Source organism: Exserohilum turcica (assembly GCF_000359705.1).
Source record: "Exserohilum turcica Et28A unplaced genomic scaffold SETTUscaffold_1, whole genome shotgun sequence".
NCBI classification, from domain to species: Eukaryota; Fungi; Ascomycota; class Dothideomycetes; order Pleosporales; family Pleosporaceae; genus Exserohilum; species Exserohilum turcicum.
The window spans coordinates 1,142,608-1,166,206 of record NW_007359914.1 but is presented as its reverse complement, the minus strand read 5'-3'; the positions used below and the strand labels follow the sequence as shown (position 1 = coordinate 1,166,206).

At 48.3% G+C, this 23,599-nt stretch overlaps 4 protein-coding genes across 4 annotated transcripts; 1 reads left to right on the top strand and 3 right to left on the bottom strand.

The window, feature by feature from the left end:
• Positions 1–13,519: 13,519 nt before the first annotated feature.
• SETTUDRAFT_30031 (uncharacterized protein) lies at positions 13,520–14,081 on the bottom strand (the record flags this gene model as incomplete). The annotated part of the gene is made up of 3 exons (XM_008021990.1): positions 13,520–13,806; positions 13,865–13,884; positions 13,933–14,081. The coding sequence occupies 3 exons, from the start codon at positions 14,079–14,081 to the stop codon at positions 13,520–13,522; spliced, it is 456 nt and encodes a 151-aa protein (XP_008020181.1).
• Positions 14,082–16,224: 2,143 nt separating this feature from the next.
• On the bottom strand, positions 16,225–19,404 carry SETTUDRAFT_162206 (uncharacterized protein). The gene is made up of 7 exons (XM_008022493.1): positions 18,656–19,404; positions 18,436–18,587; positions 18,220–18,383; positions 18,083–18,162; positions 17,180–18,019; positions 16,893–17,123; positions 16,225–16,841 (listed from the first exon to the last, which is right to left on the bottom strand). The coding sequence occupies exons 1-7, from the start codon at positions 19,076–19,078 to the stop codon at positions 16,695–16,697; spliced, it is 2,037 nt and encodes a 678-aa protein (XP_008020684.1). The 5' UTR covers positions 19,079–19,404; the 3' UTR covers positions 16,225–16,694.
• An 868-nt stretch (positions 19,405–20,272) lies between these two features.
• On the bottom strand, positions 20,273–21,199 carry SETTUDRAFT_162205 (uncharacterized protein). The gene is made up of 5 exons (XM_008022492.1): positions 21,078–21,199; positions 21,015–21,023; positions 20,746–20,965; positions 20,500–20,691; positions 20,273–20,431 (listed from the first exon to the last, which is right to left on the bottom strand). Exons 1-5 carry the CDS (start codon positions 21,113–21,115, stop codon positions 20,312–20,314), a joined length of 579 nt encoding a protein of 192 aa, XP_008020683.1. The 5' UTR covers positions 21,116–21,199; the 3' UTR covers positions 20,273–20,311.
• Positions 21,200–21,397: 198 nt separating this feature from the next.
• On the top strand, positions 21,398–22,663 carry SETTUDRAFT_152589 (uncharacterized protein; the record flags this gene model as incomplete). The annotated part of the gene is made up of 5 exons (XM_008022491.1): positions 21,398–21,541; positions 21,618–21,744; positions 21,799–22,058; positions 22,112–22,607; positions 22,632–22,663. 5 exons carry the CDS (start codon positions 21,398–21,400, stop codon positions 22,661–22,663), a joined length of 1,059 nt encoding a protein of 352 aa, XP_008020682.1.
• Between the last annotated feature and the right edge of the window lie 936 nt (positions 22,664–23,599).

The window sequence follows — 23,599 nt, the reverse complement described above, 5'->3', positions numbered from 1 at the left end:
GCCCTTCCATCAGCCATTCGCCCGAGGTCGGATCCGAATTCGGACCCGACTAGGATAGGTATATATTCGAGACACTCCCTGTAGCTAGCTCTGTAGACTTTTGATATCCTTTCGTACAAGACCTATAGGTGTCGACTTGAATCAAGGCCTGGTTGCTGTCCACCACGCACTCCCATATGCCTCTGAGTGACTCTTCCCGCCGATACTGATCCGAGTCGTCTTGCCTGCGTCGTTACATATAGTAAGAGTCTCTTCTATCTATACGTATCGCCACTTATAGCTTTTATGCTTATTTAACTTATTAAGAGCTGCTTAAAGCATACCTATTTTCTTTATTATAAGTGTTATTTTATATACTATTTACTAGGCCCTCTTACTTAGCTACGCGATCTACTTAGTAAGTAAATTAGTAGAAGACTTATAGCGTTTTCTTATGCTCTCTTAAATAAGACTAATTTAAGACTTAACTTCGCGCGCGTTGCGTGGTGTCTGCGCCTACTAGGTAGCTACCTATTGCGGTAATTGTATAGGTGTCTACACTACTACATCAAGCTTAGATAGCATAGCCTATAGGTTATGTAGAACTAGACTAGCGCCTCTAAAGCTAGCTTAGATATTCTCCTTTATAATAGACTACTTAAAAGCAGTCTTAAAGGCTAATAAGAAGGTCTTTTTACTAATATAGTAAGTGTAGTTGCGTGCTAAGCCTAAAATAGCGTCGCTATACTTACGCTTGAATAGCAAAAAGTAGGCAACGTTAAAGGGCTATAATAGGTAAGACAAGTGCGCAGGTATGTAGAGAAGCATAATATTCTTCTTGTAAGAGGCTACGCCTACGTATGTACAGCTTAGCTTCTAAGCGAGTATATCTATACGACTACCTGGACTTCAAGAAGCTTGAAGTCTTGTTACTGCCTTTTTGGCTATGGATGGCGTAAGTAGTCGTACGCTCGGCCCGTTGGGCCCGCCCATTACACTTCTCCTTGCAAAGATCTTAGAAATTAATAGAGCAGTAGCTCTTATAGCTATTAATAATAAGTAGTTAATACTGTTACAAGTAACAAGAAGGATCCTCTCCTTGACAAATGACGAGATGGCTGAAGGCCTAGGGACGTCCACGTCAAAAGGTAATGGACATTGCGGGGCTCAGGGTCACGTGATGTGCCATCCCGCCAAGACGAGACATCCCGCCAAGCTTGGGATGGCAGTGGGCCTTGGGATGGCAGTCCATCCCAGACATCCCGCCAAGAGAGGAAAAGATAGGATGGACGGGATGGCAGGACTGGAAGCAATGAGGATATAAGGATAGATAGATTTCATTATTACTCTCGTTGTGGTCAACTCAAATTGTACTTTCTTACTAGTATTGTTACTTTACAAGATAGTTACATGTTAGTCTATCGAATAGATTAGCGTTGTCAAACCCCAGTTACATCTATAACTCTTTTCCACTACGAATCGCCAGACAACCTCACGGAACACTAGCGTAAAGCTCACCGGCCTTAGTGTGGGACCCGGCAAGAGAAGTATAGATCCAAACCCCGTGTAACACTTTGACCACCCACGGATTCAGTAGAGGATTAACTAACAGCGTCCAATTAAGATTTAGACCATGTCACGAAACTCCAACAAGTATGTCAACGTTCTAGGCCCAGTGCCTGACGAGAACGTCAACATGACTAGTCATACCTAAGAAGGTATCAACGAGCCAGCGGCAGGGAGCCCTAAGTACGAACTCGTTAATCTTAGACGCGAAGGCCAGAATCAGGCTAGACAGATCACTAAGTTGCAGAATATGATTAACCAACTCACGAGTTAGCTAATAGCCACACCAAACGAAAATCCTATCAAGAAACCTAAGATAGCAACCCTAGATAAATACGATAGTAACTAGGAAGGGTTACAGACGTTCCTTACTACTATCAAGTTATACTGCGGCTACAACGATGTGCTAAACAACGAAGAAAAGATTCTCATAGCCAATACCCACCTAAAGGGAAAAGCGGCAAGCTAGATGCAACTCTACGTAGAGGATTTTCTAAAAGACATCAACAACAAAGGAACGAAGGACGAGACGCGTACCTTGTTCAGCAGTTAGACCAACTTCAAGGAGGAAATGGGACGCATCTTCGGGGAGGTAGACGCGGAAAGCCAGGCCGAGAAAGCGATATCTCGCCTAAAGCAGACTAAAGCAGTATCGGCTTATACGGCGGAGTTCAAGCAGTTACAGGCACGAATTAATTAGGACGATTCGGCCCTCTGGATAGTATACGAAGCAGGTCTAAAGGAAAACATCAAAGACGAACTTGTACACTACAAAAATCCAAAGGATTTGTACTCGTTGATTAAGCTAGCGACAAGAATTAATACACGATTATGGGAACGGAAAGAAGCCTAGAGAGGGTACAGACTAGGGCCGCCCTTCGCTAACACCCGACGACATTGGAGTAACAAGGATCACGACGGAGATACGTACATGACTAGCAAAGTACAAGACAAGCCTAAGGATAAGAATAAAACCTAAGGAAAGTCTAACGACAGTCTTTCTAAGGAAGAACGCTAGAAGCGTTACAACAGTAAGGCATGCCTCCGCTGCGGCGAAGTAGGACACTTTTGCAGAGACTGCCCGAAGAACGAAGTCAAGCAAGGAGCGGTCAAGATTGGGATGCTATGGATAGCAACACCTTACCTAACTGAGGAGCTAGACGAGACTCTTAGCGACCTAGACCTATATAACGAAGCAAGACAAGCTACTAATAAGGCCTTTAAGCTAGTACAAGAGGCAATAGGACTCTAAGACTTTAAGTGGGACGACCTACTACTAATGGATTAGCAGGTTGAAGGGGCTGAAGTACTACGCCGCCTAAGAAACTAACAGTGCTGGATTTGTGGAAATACTAGGCACTAAGCCAACGATTGCGACATTGAAGGACGAGTCACAATCACGGGGCCTAGAGCAGAAGAAATTGCCTGCAAGGCTGCCTAGGAACAACCCAGGTTCAAGGAATCTGATGACGAGGAGACGCCTCGGACGTTCAAGGAACGAATAGAGCAACACGAGTGCCTAAGTTGGGTTGACTGCCCAAGACAGTGTGATTACCACTTGAGGAAGCGAGAAGAAACCAGGAACAACGAGGACGATTGCTACCACACTAACCTATGGCATAACGAGTGTCGAGTACAGCATTGTCGAATGCACCAGCCTAGAGAAAAGGAAGCTCACGAAGAGCTGTGCTAGAGCAACTGTACAACTAATTGCCAGTTTCATCAGAAATAACGACGGAATGCTCAAAAGGTAGACGACTACTATCATAGCACGATATCCGCCGAGGAATGTAATGCAAAGAACTGCAGGATGCGCAGAGCTGCAAGACCAAGAGTCACAACGACTAGGGTACCTAGGCAGGAACAAGGGAAGTCCGAAAAGGAGAAGAGCCACGAACGACTCTTATGGACGCATTGCAGAAGGGGATGCACCTTCTACTAACAATAGTTTAAGGATGCTCGCGGAGTGAACAACTACCTCTATAGCACCCTGTTAGCAAATATCTATAAGGCAGACGGATGCCTGATTCACAGGACGAAGAAGCCAAAGCCAACAAGGGAGGTAGCGAAGCAGGAAATTCCGCACCAGAACACCCATTGGAGCTTCTGTTACGACGACTAATGTATGATACACTACTCTGCCAAGGCAGGCGAAGGCTACTTTCCTACGCAGAGGAAAGGTAGGCAGTTAAAAAACTAGGATGCCACCAGGGACTAGGTCACGCTGGTAAAGGCAGTCCTAAAACGACCCTTAAAGAAGTACGCGAACTAGGAGCGCATAAATTGCGGCTATAGGCTACGGTACTTATAGACGGACACGAGGTGACGGCGCTCATAGACAGTGGGGCCGCACGAACCGTCATCTCACCCTAAGTGGTAGAAAAGAACAACATACCCTATCAGACTAAGAAGGTGCTGATGCGAGTGGTATTAGCCGACGATAGTCCCACAGCATACAGGAACGGCTAGATTCGACTTGAGACTAAGGCTGTATCGTTACGCCTAGCTAGTCAAGAAAGCCGAACGAAGATTAGTATTATAGATCTTGGTGAGACTAAGATAATAATTAGCTACGACTAGTTGTTAGAACACAACCCTGCTATTAATTGGCAAAAGAAATTGATACACAGCTGAGAACCTATGCACAAGGTTGCTAGTATACGACGAGAAACACGCCCGACGGATCAACGCGCAAACCTAGATAGGAGATTCGGTGTGATTTCGCCGCATAAGATCGTGAGAATCTATGCGAAGGACCCTTAGAAGATAGGAGTCATATGGATACAGCAGATCGCGACCACGAAGGAAGGATCGGTACCACAGTTGGCGATTCCAACAGAATATCAAACGGACGAGTTCAGGGAACTGTTCAAAGAAAATGAAGCAACAGACTTAGCAGAACACCAGGATTGGGATCACGAGATCATCTTAGAGGAAGGAGCGAAGTTAAGCCTAGGAGGAATGTACCCTATAGCGCCCAAGCACGATGCTAAGCTACGGGATTACCTCTAGAAGAACTTAAAAAAGGGATTTATCCGACCAGGATCAGGCCTAATGGCCTCACCTATATTGTTCGTAAAGAAGCCTAACGGGAAGTGGCGACTATGTGTCGACTTTAGGAGGTTGAATAGCGTTACTTAGAAGAACTAATATCCCTTACCACTCATTACAGAGCTCATGGATCGACTCTAGGGAGCTAAGTGGTTCACGAAGTTTAACGTTTAGGAAGGATTTTACCAAATTAGAATTAAAGAAGGTCACGAGTGGATAACGGCGTTTAAGACAAAGTATAGACTCTTTAAGTATACAGTTATGCCGTTTAGGTTAACGAACGCGCCGGCAACCTTTCAATTAGTCATCAACAACGCACTCCACGAATACCTTAGAATCTTTGTTACCGCGTATCTAGACGATGTACTAGTGTACTCCAGCGGCACACGCGAAAAACATGTTAAGCATGTTAAGAAGGTGTTACGAAAGCTTAAGGAATACAAGCTATACCTTTAACTAGGAAAGTGTGAGTTTCACACTCAGGAAACGGAATTCCTTAAATTCATCATCTCAACCAAAGGAGTAAAAATGAACCCAAAGAAGATACAGACTATACAGGAATAGCTAAAACCCAACATAGTCAAGGATGTTCAATCCTTCTTAGGATTTGCGAACTATTATTGAAAGTTCATAAAAGATTACTCGAAGATTACGGCACCCCTTACGGAGATTACGAAAAAGGAAATAGGTTTCAAATGGGATCAGGAACATCAAGAGGCTTTTGATCGAATCAAGCAGATATTCCTAAAGGCGCCAGTACTCGAGATGTATAGCCCTCAACGACCCACTAGAGTCGAGACCGACGCGTCTGACTACGCACTTGGAGCTGTATTGTCACAGCAGTGCCCAGATAAGAAATAGAGACTAGTGTTCTACTATTCACGAAAGTTCTTAGGAGCAGAACTTAACTACGATGTTTACGATAAGGAACTACTTAGAGTAGTTAATGCCTTTAAACAATAGGAGGTGTACCTATTAGGACTCCCCAACACGATTAAGGTTTTTACTAATTACTAGAACTTAACGAGTTTTATAACTACGAAGAAACTTAACTAATAACAAGTCTAATAGGCTAAGACGCTTGCTTAGTTTAACTTTAAGATTACGCACCGCGCGAGAACGCTTAACGAAGCAGCAGACGCTTTAAGTAGAAGGTCTGATTTGCGCGAAGAGGGTTATAAGGAACCACATAACGCCTTACTTAAGACAATGCCTAACGGCAGTCTAAGGTACAACCAGCCAGAACTAGCTAAGACAGCTAAGGTAGCCGAGCAGGTAGAAACGCTACAGCAGGAATGGCAGCAGCGAGCAGCTAGCTGGCAGTTCGAGCCCGACGAAGCAGGCTCCAATAAACTGTTAAACAACGAGCGAGAGTACCAAGATATGGTTTCGAAAGATTAAACATATGTACCCCCACACATGAGATTAAGTCTCATACAGGAACTGCACGAGTCCCTAGAGTATGGACATGTAGGAATTAAAGAAATAGTTAGACGACTATCTAAGGTGTTTGCGATACCACGTATGCGTACGAAGGTGCAGGAGATCCTAGGCAACTGTTTGGCATGTCACTAGAACAAGCCTAAGAGACATAAGCCCTATGGCCTGTTACAACCCTTACAGCCACCATCTAGACCATAGACAAGTGTAACAATAGACTTCATAGTAAAGCTCCCGAGATCGTTAGAACCAGGATCAGCTCGATTTTGCGACACAATCCTAGTAATCGTGGATCAATTAACTAAGGCGGCAAAATTTGTGCCTACGGAAGAGACTATTACGGCAGACGAATGCGCGTACGAAGTCACCAAAGCACTAGTGTTAGAGCACGAGATACCTAAAGAGTTTATCACTAACTGTGATAAACTGTTTACGTCTAAATACTAGGGTACGTTCTTGGCAAAGTTAGGTGTTAAAAAGAAGCTTTTAACAAGTTTCCACCTAGAGACAGACGGCCAGATGGAAAGAACAAACCAGACATTAGAACAGTACTTACGGATGTACGCCAACAAATTGCAGGACAACTAGGTAGAGTTGCTACCAACAGCGCAATTAGCCTACAATAGCACAAGATCTGCAACGACGAAGCATTCGCCGCACTACGCGAACTATGGATATAAGCCGGTTGCTTATCAAGATCTAAAAGACATTAAGAGTATCGCGGTAGGAGCAGACGACAAAGCGAAGCTTATGCGAGAATTGCACGAAGAATTGAGCAAGAATATAGCTTAACAGAACCTCACAACATCCAAAGCAGCGAATAAACTAAGGATTGAGGGACTAACCTTTAAGAAGGGGGACAAAGTTTTCTTGTTACGATAAAACCAAAAAACTAAACGACTATGCAGAAAACTAGACAACCTCTAAATAGGACCATTTGAAGTCCTAGAGGCAATAGGAAAAGTAAACTACAAGTTGAAACTCCTACAAGGCATGCGAATCTACCCTGTCTTTTACAAGAAACTCCTAGAACTAGCACCTCTAGATGCCAAGCTAGCAACGGACATAGAGCTCGAAGACGACGAGTACGAGGTCGAGGAAATCAAGGACCTGCGGAAAATCGGTAGTTAGTGGAAGTACTTAGTTAAGTGGCAAGGATGGCTAGATAGCTATAACACTTAGGAACCTAAAAGAAACCTAACGAACTGCAAGTCACTAGTACGTAAGTACCATCAGAAACATCCATAGAAGCAAGAATGGGATTCTCGTAGGAAAGGAAGAAGTTAAGAGACAAAGGATTATGGGAAGAAGAGTAATTAGCCTGTAACTAGCCCAGGTCAGTCGAGGGTCTGGATAGCGATAGTTCAGTTGATAAAGGGTCTGTACTAGGGGCTGAGCTCCCCTCAGCCTTTTCTTTCGCACGATCCTGGAACGAGAGAACAGCAAGATCGCGACGAGCAAAGGACCGCTCGCGAGACTTTACCTCCAGAAGCGCCACCTCTTACTAGGATAGTTGAGCATCTAGTTGAGCACGCTGCGCCTTCAATCGAGCCACTTCTAACTCCTTCTGCTCGCGCTCCTACTAAACCTGTTCCCACTCTTCCTTAGAAACAAATAAACTACACTTAGCTTTCACAAAAATACAACTAGCGCAACGGCCAGTTGCAGTGTCTACGAAACAACAAAGGTTCTTCTCCTCACAACAAGAACAGCGATAAGAAGTCATCTCGTTCCCTTACTCTATTACACGACCAGCACGGGAATAACGCTCTTCGTTCGACTTTTAAGCGCGAACACAGGTACAGGAAGACGGGACCTTAGGCATAGTTAGGAAGGCTAAAGTCAGGAAGGAATAGTTATAATGGGGACCTAAGACAGCGGATATAAGAATGGGTTAGATTTCATTATTATGTTCGGTGTGGTCAACTCTTATAAGTTCTTCTCTTACAAAGATTAATACTTAGTTATTCTATCTGTAAGGGGCTCGACCCCGGAGGGTAGTCTTAAGCTCGGGAGCACGATCGGACAGGCCAAGGTAACAAGATTGTATTCGATAGAGAGCTAAGCTCTCGGCTACGTAGCTATCTATATACAATGCTGGTTGCTAGGGTAACAATCGGGCCGGGCAGGTGGAGTAAACGAGGTCGTAGACGAGTATGGGAGGCGAAGGGCGTTCAGCCCGTTACACTATCTTAGTATAGAATTAATTGTTCTTACTTTGGTAAACTCCTATAACTCTTTTCCAACAAACTAAAACGAACCAACAATCACGCGGCCTACCGCTTAAGTCTACTCGCCCTAACCCGGACCGAGATTAGAGAAGTATAGCCGAACCCCGTGTAACACCTTTATTGTTTTTATAAGCAAGGTGCTTATTAACGTCTAGTTTAAGAATTTGCCTACTAACTAAGTTCTTAAAGTTAGTCTAAATAGCTAGACAAATAATTAGCTTAGTTTTACCTAGTTAGAGCACTTTAATACTTATATAAAGAGCTCTACTATAAGTAGGTATTTGTTACACGGGGTTTGGATCTATACTTCTCTTGCCGGGTCCCACACTAAGGCCGGTGAGCTTTACGCTAGTGTTCCGTGAGGTTGTCTAGCGATTCGTAGTGGAAAAGAGTTATAGATGTAACTGGGGTTTGACAACGCTAATCTATTCAATAGACTAACATGTAACTATCTTATAAAGTAATAATACTAGTAAGAAAGTACAATTTAAGTTGACCACAACGAGAGTAATAATGAAATCTATCCATCCTTATATCCTCATTGCTTCCAGTCCTGCCATCCCGTCCATCCCATCTTTTCCTCTCTTGGCGGGATGTCTGGGATGGACTGCCATCCCAAGGCCCACTGCCATCCCAAGCTTGGCGGGATGTCTCGTCTTGGCGGGATGGCACATCACGTGACCCTGAGCCCCGCAATGTCCATTACCTTTTGACGTGGACGTCCTTAGGCCTTCAGCCATCTCGTTATTTGTCAAGGAGAGGATCCTTCTTGTTACTTGTAACATTACCTCCCCCTTTAGGGCTATTGTCTTGATACCCTGGAATATCGTTTTGCCGTGCCGCGTGTTGAATCGCTGGCTGCATATAAGGTTGGTAGGCCCTGGGTGCCATCCCTTCCATCCCATCTCGGCGGGATGGTTGTGATGGCGTTGCCATCCCATCATGCGCTGCCATCCCGGATGGCCAGCCTTGGCGGGATGTCCAGTCACGTGGCCTGCGCGCCCCGCGCAGATCACTACCCGGGTGTCCTTTGACACCTTTGTTTCCCTTAGGCTGACTCCGCAACCTTTCGTAGAAACCTGTTGAGAGGAATCCTTCCTGTTTGTTTGTAACAAAAGGGTAGTATTTAGCAACCTAACGCGCCTACGCTTTAGATTATAGTAACCTACTTATAGTTGCCTAGCTATATCTACTTCTTTTTTCTATATCCTTCTAATACTATAATAACTAACTATAATAAAATCTTGCCTATTATAAAGCTAGTCTTATTAAAGTTATAGATATTATTGTCTATAATACCCTACTTCTACCTTATTACTTAGACTAAGTTAAACTAGCGCTAGATAGCTACTAGATTCTTATAGGCAGCTTGCTAATAATTATAAAGATAGCTCTAGCGCGTATAGAGCTTAAGAGTCTACTTAATAAAGTTGTTAACTTAGTTCTTACTAATAGGGTTGCTACTATACTTCTTTAATAGTTTATTAGCTATTACTTTGTAACGGGTCGAGTCCTATTAGACTGCGCACGCAACTACAACGCGCCCACCGCGCCAAAAAGGCTGGCACAAGATATCAGAGCTGCTGATATCGTTGCGTAGTTGATACATAAGATAGCCACCGCTATCTGTACTGTAGCGGGCTACCTAGCCCGTTACAATAGATAGTAGTAGCATAGTTTACACTTTAAATATATTATAGCTAGACGTTAAAAAGAGTAAGTTAAAGATTAAATTTAGAATATATTAATAGATAGTTGCGTTGTTAAGACATTACGCGTTATAGTAATGAAGTTAATAGGCTAGTAGGGCGTTAGCGACTCGCTTGGGTTAGCGACTCACTTGTGAACCACGTTATAGTTGGGATTATTTTCCTATAGCCCTAGCCGGACACAAGCAGTCAAACCGACATCCCTCACTGTGTCATTGAACCCCCCTATTATGTGCCGAAAACAACCCAATAAAAACGAAGGGATGACTGGTTCCTCGGTGCAAGGCTGTATCTCATCGGCTTATTGCGGAGCATATGGCTTTTGGTGACACCGTGAGGCAGGGTTAGGTACACCATTGGAAAGACTTTCCAAGCAGAATATCGTCGCGCACATACATCAATACATGCTGCAAACAGTGCAGCTATCACAATTTTCTCTAGGATATCACGAGCTCATTGATGCTGTTTTGTTTCACGGCTTCTATAACTCAGACGAGCGGACTTGCACAAATCTCAACTTGTTCTCTTCACAACTATCCTATACATAAAAGTGTACAGCGCAAACCCTATTATACACACTCGCTTGCATTCATCCAACTTTAATCTTCGGAATTTACCCGTTCAAAGTCTAACGCAAACACTATTTGGCGGCCGAGGAATCTTATTTGCAACTTAATATGAAGATCACGCTTATTCTCTCCATCCTCCTACTCGTTGCCCAGGCCCTCGTCACAAGCGTTAATATAGAGGCTTCGGAAGCTGTACATGTCGGATGCTGAGCGTCGATTGGAGGATGCACAGGTGTAAGAAGTTACCTAACACACCATTATTGCGTATCGTCTGACGTATATGTACGACTAGGTTTGTAGTTCCAAAGGCAACCACTGTGAAGTGGTAAGAGGCTTCTACCGACGTTATTACTTCTCTTGCGCTATTGACTCGGTACGTAGCAGCCATATTTCTAGTACAAATTATGTCTAACAAAGTACCACACAGTGTGCAGGTTAAGGAGGACGTGACTCTCATGCCTTTGGAGATGCTCAGACGCTGTGCAATATTGGTAGCTAGATGTAACAATCGACTGCTACAGCTACATATACCTTGATACGATATTTATCTATCAAAACTATTAGTACAAGAACTAAACTTTCTAAGAGCATACTCTATTGCACTAACCGGGTGTGCCAGCATGTCACGTGCGCGTGCAACCACCTGTGATTGGATACATGTTGTTTGAACATCATATAACCAGCACATACGACCATAGGAATTTCCGATCGCATCGAACCCCGTCAGATCTTCTGTTAATTAAACGGTTTACCGGCGAGTTAGTAGTCAGGTGGGTGACTACTGGCGAATCCTCGCTGTTGCATGTATTTTTGAATTTTTTTGGCATTGAGAAACTATTCATTAAATAGGATGGAAGAAAGGTGCGAATGAATGTTGTGCTTAGTTCGCGGGGCTAAGTCACAATAGCACTCCATTACTAGAAGACTGTAGTGTTATCTTGTTGCATCTTTTTTTTACTCTAGAACATGCTCGCAAGATGTATTAGGCCTCTTGAACTTTACATATTGGTAATACTAACTTGTAGTTTGTAGCATGCATTTGCTTCTACTAGTGATTCTACATGCTGCCGGAGCGATTACAATGCAGGAAAGTCCATAATAGGAGACAGTAAGGCGATACTTTATCCTTTATCTTACACATAGAAAATATGTAAGAGGCTGTTAGTAAAACTATAAAATTAGAAGAAAATAGAAAATAGATGCTAATAACAAAGGAAAGTTAAAGGTATGTCTACGTTGTGGAAATACAGTCCATAGAATGACTAGGCCTCGTACATCACTCCGTGGCACGCACATAACCCACGATAAGCCATGTCGTCCTAACTAAGAACTCTTTCCGATAAACGAGGCAATTGTATCGCTTGATTCAGTTGCGCAAAACCATAGCATAATACCTTTTTCTCTTCCTAACAAGTTACTTATGCGACCCCTATTCAAGTACCCCAGACCCCCATATTTGTATTTACTAATCAACAAGCGCGTTCTATACGTTTGTCACCAATGGCTTTTATCTTAGAGGCCTAGGATATTCTCTATTATATTGCCTTGGAGGTGCATAGTATCTTGTGACATCAAGCTGATGTTAGAACAATAGTGCACGTCTAGCTCCAAGTGGTGCGCCTCCGATCAGAAGCCAGTCTGAGGTTACGTCATAGACACGCTATAGCAAGATAATCATGGTGCTTGCCACTTCCAAGTAACCTTACGAGAGTAGTCACCTTTGCTGCGTTGAAAGCGAGACTGACGCCTCGCAAGACCTGTTCTGCGGGTCATGATATAGTTGCAAACCAAAATTGCAACTAGCCCTCGTGCCGAAGGCGGCTGCAATGCGGACCGACCCGAGAGTTTCTTGTAGTATTCCCGCTGCTTAGCTGGAGATCTCCATAGTTTCGGCCTATTTTTGCGGCGAGGCTGAAGGTGATCACATGATTAGTGAACAGAACGGGCAGCGCTGCAGCTGTCACAAACTTAGGCTTTCATTGCTCGGTAAAGCAACGACAAATGCAGCAATCAACATATGCAGGTTGCAGACCAAGCTGCCCACCTTCTACATGCTGCCGTTCTCGACCATATTGGCTTTGTTTGCAATTGTGAACGACCGTCCTATAAGAGCACGAACCAATGTAAGATACATCCTGCACAAGTAAACACGGAAATACTCTAGCCATAGGGCACTTTCTACCTGTATTTAAACAATTACAAAGTAGGTGGAATGCATGTACAGCAGTACCAAGCGTCCGATAAAACGAAACAACTACCTAGCGCATTCGTTGCAATTATGTTGTACAAATCATGTTCGAGCTTCTTTCCCTTTTCAAATTAGTTGAAATAATTCACGAAAGAGTCAAAAATGTGCCCCATGAATAGAGGCTAACTACATTGAAGGCCCCTGCTTGCTCTATAACTTACCCTGCACTCCCCTAGATCTTATCGACTAAAGAATGCGTAGCTAAATAATAAAATTTACTTCAAGACAAGATTCTTGATGCTACCAGCCAATAGGGGTGTCTAAAGCCATCTTTTCGTCCCGCCTTGCGACTCTATAGCTTCAGTTTGCTTCTGCGAGCTGCAATTTCGCTCTTTGCGTATTACAGCAAGTCGATATAATCACGAATCCTCGTCTCGCACATGTTGCAATTCTCTTACGATTTCTATCTGTTAGATTTGTCTTAGCTTATATAAAAGTATACACTTGCGTTGAAGAATATATCAAAGTATTGCTCTTTTCATCCTTATTACACTTGAAGCCATTCTCCAAGTTTCGGTTCTCCAGTGTCTTTGCGTAGCAGTTTACAAGGAGGCTCTGAAAGTCGATGTGTGACAGGCTGCTCTAGTACAACAGTCCCAACTACTGCAGCGATTATGTATGATAGAATCGTAAGAGGTACTAAAATAGACAATACACAGAATGGATGTTACCACGTAATCCCGCACCCGCACGTGAGATAATTAGAGACACTGGATGCTTATGCGTTTAAATTGTAATTACCGGAGAGGTATAATATGTGGAATTCAACTCCACTTCTTGCTCCTTCTTCTCTACCAATTCCACTGACATATCCGCCTCAGCACCTCTATTGCTAACAACGATCGAGTCGAATCCACCGATAAGAGTTGGTGGCTTTAGTCTGCAAGCGTCTACCAACTTACTGACTTCATAACGCTGCAACGCAGACCCAGCGCCTATTAGCGTTGTTATTTGTTGAGTTGATGTAGTAAGCATCTTCGGACGCTTTTCCTTCCCAAAATCCATGCCTCTTGCTATAATCGTTATAGCAGTTATGAGATGATAAGTGTGGAATATAGCACTAATATCTACCAAGTATCAGGCCTTGTAGTCTATTGGGAGGAGATAAAGGCAGCATATTGAGTGGTATTGGTACGTACACATTCCACGTGACCTGGGTGCCCTTACCGGACGATGATCTAATTGTAGAGCACTCATAGGCTGGAGGATTGGGTAGCATGATTGGCAAGCAACAGACTGCAGAGACGGTGCCCAAGAAGGGAGAAATAATCAGGAGTAGTCTGATCATGGTGTACTGTAAGAACTCAAAGGCTGTTATACAAATCGGTTGTTACGTAGGCAATAATGCTGGTGGCTACCGATAATGTCAGGACGGAGGTAATGCACAGGCAAACCCAAAGCGGCTTGTGGATTACAGCAAAGCGAATCATGGTTCCTTTTGGAAATAGGGATATCGCAGTGACTCGGATTTAGCATTGAAACATCCACACAGTCTCTGTGCAACATCCCTTTCTGCACCCAGATTCATGACTACGGTTTCGATGGCAATTACAGAAGTCAATTCTCTACTCACGTCTAATTGCAGTCACATCTTTGCACGCTATTGTCATCTTATCGATATGTATATCGTTTTTCCACGAATCAAGGTACCGAGGCGTACGAAATCAACAGAGCTACCGGCTAGTTTGTTGCGTTTAGGCTGAAGCGTCAAGTGGAAGCCAGAAAAGGGCTTAGGTGAATTCAACCTGGATGAGGGTGGATTTCGGGTCCTAAGAGTGGAGAGAAATCTACACAAATGAGTACAATCGGCATGGAGGATACGATGTTTCAGTGTCTGCATATCCATGTTGGAGGAGAGGATAGTTTGACCCTGAAGAGTACAGACTATGTGATGAGCAACATGATATTACATTGTGCCACTGAATATATGAATGATGATGTATGTACCAGCTCTACAGCTAAGCTTTTTATGTTTGGCACTGATGAACAGAATGAATCGACACTGAATTGAGCTGCGGGGGAGAAATACCACACTGTCATTAGGCTTCTACTCAGTTAGGATGCAAACCAAATCATCCGGGCCAGTTAGGACCCCTTTGATGGGAGCAGCACTTTAGAGACGATTCGGTAATGTCGACCATTTTCTAACCATAGTGCACATAAAAAACTTCGCGACATTCATGGCTATCATACTACATATCTTTTAGGCAATCCCACAAAATAAAGTGCATTTTCAGCGTTCGCTTGAGACATTCAGCTATGGATAGAAAGCACTTTCATTGCAAATGAAACCTATATACTGGTTTCTAATTGCTAAAAGATGCAGTCTGAGTTCTCGTTTAGAGCAATACCTACATGCAACCGAGCATTTGTGTAACTTGTTCAAATACATTGAGCAAGTAATCGTTACACGTATTGCACTAATTGCAGAGTTTTATATTAAAAACAAGTAGAACATAGCTACTCATCTACAACCTTTAGAGGGCTATCTTCTATATTAGCCATAAGTAGCTTAAACTACGGAGAGATAAGAGGCGCTATATCAGAATAAAAGTGGACGGTTAAGGTTATAGGGACTTCATCAACTGTAGGTTATCTACTCTAGAAAAAACAGGCAATAAGATCCAGGAACATAAGGATACTATTTTTTAAGTAATATAGAAAAGCAACTTGATATATACTTTATTAGCAAGCATGTTCTCAAGAAGATTAATAAGCTGCTCTAACAGACAAAGCCATTTGCCCTACTTAACTAAGCAATAATTCTTGTAAGCCGCCCTTTGTGTGGGCGATCACACATAGTTTTTCGAACCCGTGAATACGACTCTTGACCTGAACATTTTAGTACTCGACTGCTCTGAGAATCGTCTACGTATTGAGTGTTAGTGTCTGAAACTCTGTCATGTACATCGTGCCTACCTTACAGTTATTTCTAGTAATCTAGTAGCCCAAGAATTAGGTAAAAGAGAGTGCAGACGTATGTGCGTTGTGTTCTGTCAGTAATACAGGCTGTCAGCGTGACCACTCCCACGAACGCCACCCCCTTTTCAGCGGCAACATCTTCAAATTAAATCTCCGCCAAATACTCTCCCTCACTCACATCACCATATATTAAACGTCACTTGTCAATCAAACACATACACCAAGAATATTCAGGCATTAAGTCATTTCCAACGATAACAGTAATAAAGAAAGAATTTGGAAACTCTTTACACGTATCCCTCCACTCAACAAATCAACGACAGAGACCAAACAAAGAAATCAAGAATATGGTATAGCACTCCATCTCCATCTCCACCCCTTTTGGACTTCTTCTTCTTTACTTTCCTCCATTCTACTCCTCCAATCATAAAGCATCTTTCCCCAGGAAACTCAAAAAAAGACAAGCAAACAGGCAATATGGTGACTGCAAGAACATATAGGAAAAGGGGGTGGATAAGTAGGTAGGTAGGTAAAGGCAGATAAGCGGAGAGCACTTAGGAGAGATATCTGGTGATTGGAACCAGGAGTAGTAGTAGATGTAGTAGTATCGGTAGCGATATGTGTTGGAGTCTCGCACATTGAGCAAGGGGAGAGGGTAACAAAGATCAGGAAGAGAGATTTTGCAAAGCAAAAGAGTAAAAAAAGGAAATAAAATGAAGCGCATCAGCACAGTAAATTGAGACAAGTCGAGAAACGCCCCTGATACCCAAGTTAATAACAAAACAAGAGGCCAACCGAAGTTTCCAAAACCCCAAGCCAGCTCCGTTATGCTCCGGACAAGAGATAGAAAGCGATCGAGAGGGTCGATAAAGACACGGGTATATGGAACGATTTTTGGTTTTCAAAAGCCAACAACCAGCCTGTCAGCCACCACCACCGCGACAGTGACGTGTGGTCCTCAACAAGACTCGGGCTTGGGCTATACTTCTGTTGCACCGGCAAAATCGAAGTCGCCAAAGTTGCCGAGACCATCGTTATCGCCAGTATGCAGAAAGGAGTCAAAGTCAAAGGTCTCGAGCGCGCCGCCGTCGTCGGGAAAGTTGAGGCCAAGGTCAAAGCCATTGGGCTTTTGTAAAGTTAGCAAATGAATAGTGGACAAGATCAAAGAGAAACCTACATCAGGATCAATGCTGCCAAATGGAGGACCGCCATTGTTGTCCATGGGCTGGTCAGCAGGCGCTGGCGGTTGCACCGGTTGCTGTGGCTGACCGTTCTGTCCCTGGTTGAAGGACTGCTTGTGGACGGGCGTGATTGGAGCCACGGGAGTGGAAGACGTCGGTGTGGGAGGCTCTTCGCCATTTGTTGCTGCCGGAGTCGCACCTGTATTCGCCCCTTTCTTGTTTGCGGGCTTCTACAATCAACATCAATGTTGCTCAAGGGTGGAGCAGAAAGTAGAAACTTTACCTTATTATCCTTGGTAGGCTTCTTCTTTGGATTGGCCTTGTTGGTTTGCGATGGAGTCGGTGGGTTCGGGTTAGACTGTGACGGAGAGGGCTCGGGCCGTGGTTGTTCGTTCGTGGGCGCTGGGGGTGGGGGCATTTGCTGGCGCTGTTGTGGTTGGCCCATGGGGCCGCCCATTTGCTGTCCGCCTGGCATCATGCCGGGCTGGGGCCCGCCACGCCAGCCATTCTGTTGCATCTGGCCGTTGCGCATGGCCTCCATTTGTGCGGGTGTTATCTGTTGGCCATTGAAGTTGGGGGGCTGGGGATGTGAGCTTGGGGGGCGCATGCCCATGGGGCCGTTCTGAGGCATGCCCTGGGGGTAGAATTGCGGAGGCATGCCGGGGGGAGCCAGGCTGGGATCAAAGTTCATGTTTGGCGCAGGAGATCCGCGCTGCTGGCCCATGATTCCCTCGGGCATAGGCGAGCCGGGGAGGTTCTGCTGACCCAGCTTAGGCGTGCCCCGTTTCATCTGTTCGGCGGGGTTGGGCGATGGGCCGCCGGCTCGGCTGCCTTGTGGTGACATGGCCGTGCCGAACCCGGGAGCGCCCATGACACCTTGCTGTGGGTGGCCAGACTGATTATCCTGCTCTTGTCGTGCCATGAGTAATCGCTTCTTGTTCTGTTGTTCGAGAAGCATGAGTTGCATCTGGTAGTCCTGCAGCGCATGGTTGCCCTGCTGAGGTGCGCCTGGAGGATTGGCGGGCATGTTACCGGGTCGTGGCCCGTTACCAGTGAAGAGGTTCTCTTGACCTTCAAGGCCGGGCTGGGCCATTGGAGAGCCTTGGACGCCAGAGTTCATACCCTGGGGGGACGAAGTGTTACTCATTGCCACTCTGTGTTGGTGGGCCAGGCTTTGGGCATATACCTCGATGTTCTTCTGCTGCGCACCTTGCGGCATGAACTCGTTGAACTGGTTGTTGGGCATGTTACCAGTGTTCATACCACCTGCGTGTCATTCTCCGTTAGCTTGAATACGCCACAAGGGTCGAGCACATGACGTACCATCAACGCGCGGGCGCTTGTTTGGAGACGGGGCATTCTCGTTAGATCCGGGCGAGTTTGGGCGCTGGCCGCTCATGTCCATGCCTGAGCCATCCCGCTGCATTTGCGCTGCCATCATGCCGGGGCCCTTCATGGGCTGCATGCCGGCTATGGGGTTACCGGTGCTGCTGCGCGTTAGCGAATGGCATATTCATTGCATGATCAAGGTACACATACGGTCGGTTGTTGTTCATGGCTGCGGCCCGCTTCAGGTCGGTCTGGTTGCCGTTGGTCATGGCGCCGTTTCTCATCATCTGATATTGCGCATTCATGGGGTTGTTCATCATCATGCGCTGGTTTCGCTGCTCGTTTTGCAAATGACCGAGGTTCTGTAAGCTGCGTCAGTGCCGTGCCATGAACAAGTGTCGGAGTGTGGGCGAGTAAGCTGGTGACATACCCGGTTGTGGCTGACATATTGGATCGCGTTCTTGGAGGCGGTACTGCGAGGCTTCGTGGCCGTGTAAATGTCCCAGAATTGCACCCACCAGTCGAGCAGAAAGGAATTGTCGGCGACCTGGTTGGGGGGCAGCGACGGCAGGGGCAGGTCGTCTATCTGCTCAATCGCGTCGGCGCCGTTCATCTTGTTGTTGGGACTGGCCTTTTCCGTGGCCATCTTCATGTCGCACTCGAGCATGGCGCGCGCCAGGCCGATGTGCTTGTTCCGCAGGAAGTAGTCGTAAATGTACGTGTTGAGCTTCTCGGTGGGGTCAGTGCCCTTGCCGCCAGGTTGCGCCATATTGCGCATGATAGGGGTGCCGTCGACGGCGCCGTTGTTCGCATTCATGGCCGCCATCTGCGCCATCTGCTGTTGGTTCTGCATCGCGGCGATGCGTGGGGGAGCGGGTGCGTCGGGCGCACGAGTCGGGGTGGGGGGCTGGCGATGGGGGTGCGCGGTGGTGGTCGTGGCAGCAGACGCGATGTAGTAAGTCGTGCACCTCGGTGCTGGAGTGAGAGACTACACCAGCATGGGACGTCGTCGCCACGGGGGATCGGAGCCGGGGCCGGAAGCGGCGTGCCAGGGCCCTGCGGTGCTGGAGCGGTCACGGTGAGCTGCGGTCGCGCAAGCAGAGGCCCGGGAGGGATAGAGGGTTGCCGAGGAAGGGTAGCGACGCTGGTGTCGCGATGGAAAAGGCGGCGGCTGATGCACGGTATGGGACGGGGGTTAGCGTGAAGGAAGGGCTTTGAGAGGGGGATCTCAGCGGCGCGCTGCACGGAGGCTGCCAAGAAATGTGATCACGACAACAACGACCGGGTGACGCCTACGCGATGGAGCGCGTCTGGACAAGAGGGCTCAGTTGAACAGTGGACAGGTCGTGGGAAGTTTGTGACGCCCCCGGGATCGAGGGGAAGAGCGGCCGCTCACTGAGCGGTACACCGTTCCATGGGGTCGTTGGGCAATTCTACAGTAGTCACTCGACCAAACGAGTCAGCGATTCAGCGCATGGCGGCCATGCGCCAGAACAATTGCACACCGCCACCAGGATGGCCGTTGAGTCGGCTCGAGAGGACAGGCGGCACTTGGCAGCAGATCAGGTGCCTTGCAAGCAGATAGAATTGCACGTTTGTAGGCGGTCAGCACGGCGAATGAGGGCACAATTGCACACGGCGCAATTGCACGCGCAGCACGCAGCCCGACGAGCGGGTGCAGAAAAGGGGCCCTGTTGTTTTGCACGTGCGTGAATGTCGTGAGCAGTGTGCGCAGATGTGTGTAGAGGGCGCCCGCCGGCCCGCCAGGCGCAATACACAGGCGTGCTGGAGCCGCTGGCGTCGTCGACCTGTCCAGGTCGCGTTACATGCCCCGCCACCAGCCAACCAAGCTCGCCGCCCGTCGGGCCATGGCGATGCGAGGGCCGTCACGACACACTGGGGCGCGGCAATGGCGGGCGGCGGCGCGGTGAGCAGGCGGCGGCGGGCCAAAAGCAAGCACGCAGAGGGGTTTTTTTTCGCACGCGTGCTGCTGGGCTCGGGGGAGGCTGGTGCCAGGCCAAAGTCTAATTATACTCGGTCACGTGGCCGCGACTTGGCGCACTCTTTTGCGCCTGAGCCCCCCTCGCTACTCATCATCCGGTGGCATTTCGTCGTCGATATACCGGACCAGCGATATCCTCATCTCGGTAGTGTCGTTGCCTCGCAGGACGTCACTGACAAAGTGCGCCTCGACTTGCATGTGGACCTAGGTCGCGGTGAGTACGTCGTTTATACGCAATGCTACGGCAGTCCACAGCCCCATGCCGAACTTACCATTTCCAATGCGCCCCGCAGGACGCCCACTAGTATGTTGGAGAACCACAGTTCGTCCTGCGCGCGGCCGTCATCGGGTAACTCGACGAAGTCGGCAAGTGGGTTCTCTTCAAAAATGAGCGAGAACTGCTTGTTGTCGCTAGACCAATTGGAGATGGTGGGGGTGATGTTGAGGAAGATCTTGAAGCCGACCTAGATATGCGCATGAGCTTGCCAGCAACCCATCAGCGGCTTGACAAGGGCTACCTTTGAGATCATCTCGGCCACCTCTCGGAAATTGGTGCAAGCAGGCGCACTCGACTTGGCAAGAAAGTCTTCAATCAGCCGTATGCCGATATTGTACCCCATGCGCTCCAGTTGCTTGTTGACGTCTGGGTAGTTGTATTCGTAGTCTTTGCATAGTTGGGCGACAATGGTTCCATATGTGAGGGTGACCAGCTCGGCGCTGACCTTATCGACTCGTGTTCTTACATGGTCAGAGCCGGGATATGCATTCAGTCATGTGCGAGGCTTACTTCCATACTCTAACATGTATTAGCGCATCGTGAGGCAGCAGTTGCTAGGCATGTGGAGCTCACTCCTCGCCCATGCGGGCCGCTTTGGTAGACGAAGACATGGTTCACTCTGGCCTTGGTTTGCGCAAGTTGCACCGGTTTGGTGGGAGGCAAAGCTCTGGAAGCGCGTGGGTACGGTGGTTTATGAGGTTGCTATGTTCGAGTCGTGTAGTCGGCGTCGGGGGGGAAGTATGCGGAGGAGCGTTCCTAGCTCGGGCGGTGGAGCGTACTTACATCTCTTGGCGCAGATCTGCCTTGGACGAAAGTTTACGAGCTACTACCACCTAGACGCGACCCAGCCAAATACTCCACCACGAAGCCCACATCAGCACACGTACACCACCATGTCTAGAGAGAAGCGACCCGCCAACGAGGCATTTGGCACAAGCCAGCTGGTCAAGCGCACAAAGTCGGATGCCAATCTTGGGGGAAGCTCTGCAGTAGCTGTAGTCAGCGGCTCGGGCGCAAATGGCGCGCTCATACAGGCGGTATGTTACCAGCAAGGACCTTTTTTTGGCACAAGTAGCAATGCTGAAGGTTGCGGTGCGCTGACAGGTGCTGTAGGGTTCGCGCTCGAGCGCACTGCAATCGCCAGTTATGGAGTTGACGGGCCACTCTGGGGAGGTATTTGCAGCACGATTCGACCCGACTGGACAATACATAGCATCTGGCTCCATGGATCGCTCTATACGTATGCTCAAACTGGCTCAGCTCTTGCGAGGAGAAATGTGCTGACTACGTATAGTACTTTGGCGCAGCTCCGGGTCTTGCGAAAACTACGGAATCCTCACTGGCCACAAGCAGGCGGTACTCGACCTACACTGGTCGCGCGACTCCAAAGTCCTCTTCTCCGCCTCAGCAGACATGCACCTCGCAAGTTGGGACGTTGAGACTGGGGAGAGGATACGAAGACATCCGGGTCACGAGGAGGTTATCAACTGCATGGACGTGAGCAAGCGCGGAGAGGAGATGCTTGTGAGCGGTTCCGACGACGGCCATATTGGGGTGAGTCTTGGCCATGTTGGCGAGGCACGAAACTGGTCTAACAGCGGCGACAGATGTGGGACACAAGAAGCAAAGATGCCGTGACGTTTATCCCGACCGACTTCCCCATCACGGCGATATGTCTGGCCGAAGCTGGCAACGAACTGTTCACCGGAGGCATTGACAACGACATCAAAGTGTGGGACCTGCGGAAACAGGCGGTGACATACACGTTGATTGGCCACACAGACACGGTCACTTCGCTTCAGATGTCCCCGGACAACCAGACTCTACTATCTAACGCACACGACTCGACCGTCAGGACATGGGATGTGCGGCCGTTTGCGCCGGCCGACCGACACGTGCAAACATACGACGGAGCGCCGACGGGCCAAGAACGCAACCTTTTGAAGGCCTGCTGGGATGTCAAGGGCGACAGGATTGCAGCTGGCAGCGGCGACCAGAGCGTAGCCGTGTGGGAGACGCGATCGGGAAAGCTGCTGCACAAGCTGCCGGGGCACCGAGGAGCCGTCAATGACGTTCGCTTCCACCCGCTAGGCGAGCCTATTTGTAAGTTTGATTTCTTTTGCCCAGTCGTCTCGGGTGCGGCTGCACGTTGCGTTTAGGTGCCCTGCCGGCGCGCGCGCAGCCTGAAACGCCCATGCCAATCACGGCGCGCCCATGGCCAAGCCGCGCGCTGCTGCCTCGCCCGCCGCCGCCTGCCCAGCACGCACAATCAAAGAGCATGAACGCTGCATCAAGCCACATGCCCGCTGCGTAGATTGCTGGCTCTACAGTACGCTGCGCCCTCGCTGCTGCCCGCCCACTGCCTCGCGCGCCCGCCCAACGACCAGCGCCCGCCCAGCGACCAGCGCCCAGCGCCCGTGGCCCGCCGCCTGGCTGCATTGTCCGCCGCGGTGCCGGCCTGTGTACATGCGACTGCACAACCCTGCCCACTGTCGCACCGGCGTGTCCACTTCTGCAAACAGCCCTCTCGTGACCGGCGACATGGCGCCGGAACCGCCTCGGCCCTTTCTCCACGCTTTTGCACGCCCGTCGCGCACGCTCAGCAGCCCGTGGCCACGCTGCCTCGCCTCCGCCTTTCACTTGCCCAGCTCTCCGACCACCACCTTCCGGTCCGACGACGCAGACACCACTAGGAATCGCCAAGTCAGCGCCGCGCTGCGCAGGAGACAAATAGAGTGTGAGACTCGGGGCGGAACGCCCTCCGCCTTCAGGTTCCCCGTGTCCAATGGCAAGCGCCCAGCGCCGCCCTTTTTCCCTTTTCCCCAGCCGCCGCGCCGCGGGCAGCGCCGACTCGCCCTGGGGGCGGCGAACGCGGTCCGTGCGCGCCCTCAGCTGGGATCGCTGCTGCACCGGCGAGGCGTGTTTCACCCCAGCACTCATGGCACTCATGGCACTCTGACACACGACCCGTCGCGAAAACGCGTGGCGCTCAATGCTCCCTCCATCCTGACCGTTGCGGCCGTCCGCATCCATGTCTGCGTGCGACAGCTGCTCCTCTCGCTCAACTGTTATGGCTGTGTCGCCCGTCTCCCTCG

Coding starts and splice junctions, on each gene's coding strand:
- SETTUDRAFT_162206 (XM_008022493.1), bottom strand. CDS start 19,078: ATGCAGAACCAACAGCAGATGGCGCAGATGGCGGCCATGAATGCGAAC. Junction 17,124..17,179: donor AGCCTACCAAGGATAATAAG/GTAAAGTTTCTA, acceptor TGATTGTAGAAG/CCCGCAAACAAGAAAGGGGC. Junction 16,842..16,892: donor TTGGCAGCATTGATCCTGAT/GTAGGTTTCTCT, acceptor ACTTTACAAAAG/CCCAATGGCTTTGACCTTGG.
- SETTUDRAFT_162205 (XM_008022492.1), bottom strand. CDS start 21,115: ATGTCTTCGTCTACCAAAGCGGCCCGCATGGGCGAGGA. Junction 20,692..20,745: donor TGGCCGAGATGATCTCAAAG/GTAGCCCTTGTC, acceptor GCGCATATCTAG/GTCGGCTTCAAGATCTTCCT. Junction 20,432..20,499: donor TGCGGGGCGCATTGGAAATG/GTAAGTTCGGCA, acceptor ACCGCGACCTAG/GTCCACATGCAAGTCGAGGC.